General features: G+C 70.9%; 1 protein-coding gene across 1 annotated transcript in view; it reads left to right on the top strand.

The window, feature by feature from the left end:
- Positions 1 to 252: 252 nt before the first annotated feature.
- The window catches only part of MAMDC4 (MAM domain containing 4), a gene marked incomplete at both ends in the record, with an annotated part of 17,468 nt that continues 17,057 nt past the window's right edge, over positions 253 to 663 (top strand). The window contains 2 exons of the mRNA XM_014529670.1: positions 253 to 463; positions 545 to 640. Of these exons, the coding sequence (XP_014385156.1) occupies positions 253 to 463; positions 545 to 640 (307 nt within the window). The remainder of the gene's footprint in view (positions 464 to 544; positions 641 to 663) is intronic.

Genomic DNA, 663 nt, shown 5'->3' on the forward strand with positions numbered 1-663 from the left:
GGCTCAGCCTTGGCGGGGAGCCCCCAGCCACAGACCCAGCCCCTCCCTCTGACCTCCTGGCCCGGAACCCAGAGCAGGACAACCCACAGCCTGGACCGTCCCAGGCATACAGGATGGGGTCACCCTGCTAGACCCCTGCCTGTCTCTGCTGGCAGCAGGGTCCCCAGGCGGGGCCTGGGTCCCCAACCACTGCCGGGCCCCCCCGGACACCGTCGGGGAGCCCCCAGCCACAGACTCAGCCCCTCCCTCTGACCTCCTGGCCCGGAACCCAGAGCAGGACAACCCACAGCCTGGACCGTCCCAGGCATACAGGATGGGGTCACCCTGCTAGACCCCTGCCTGTCTCTGCTGGCAGCAGGGTCCCCAGGCGGGGCCTGGGTCCCCAACCACTGCCGGGCCCCCCCGGACACCGTGTGCAACTTCGTGTGCGACTGCGGTGACTGCTCCGACGAGACACAGTGTGGTGAGCAGGTCGGCGGGCGGCGGGGCAGGGCTGGCCAGCCCCTGAGGGCCACTCCCCTGACCCCCGCCCCTGCTGTCCCAGGTTACAACGGGGCCTCACCCGCCCAGAGCGCCCCCTTCGCCTGCAGCTTCGAGCAGGACTCCTGTGGCTGGCGAGACATCAGCACCTCAGGCTACCGCTGGCTCCGGGACCTGGGAGGG

Source organism: Myotis brandtii, unplaced genomic scaffold (genome assembly GCF_000412655.1).
Source record: "Myotis brandtii unplaced genomic scaffold, ASM41265v1 scaffold691, whole genome shotgun sequence".
NCBI lineage: Eukaryota > Metazoa > Chordata > Mammalia > Chiroptera > Vespertilionidae > Myotis > Myotis brandtii.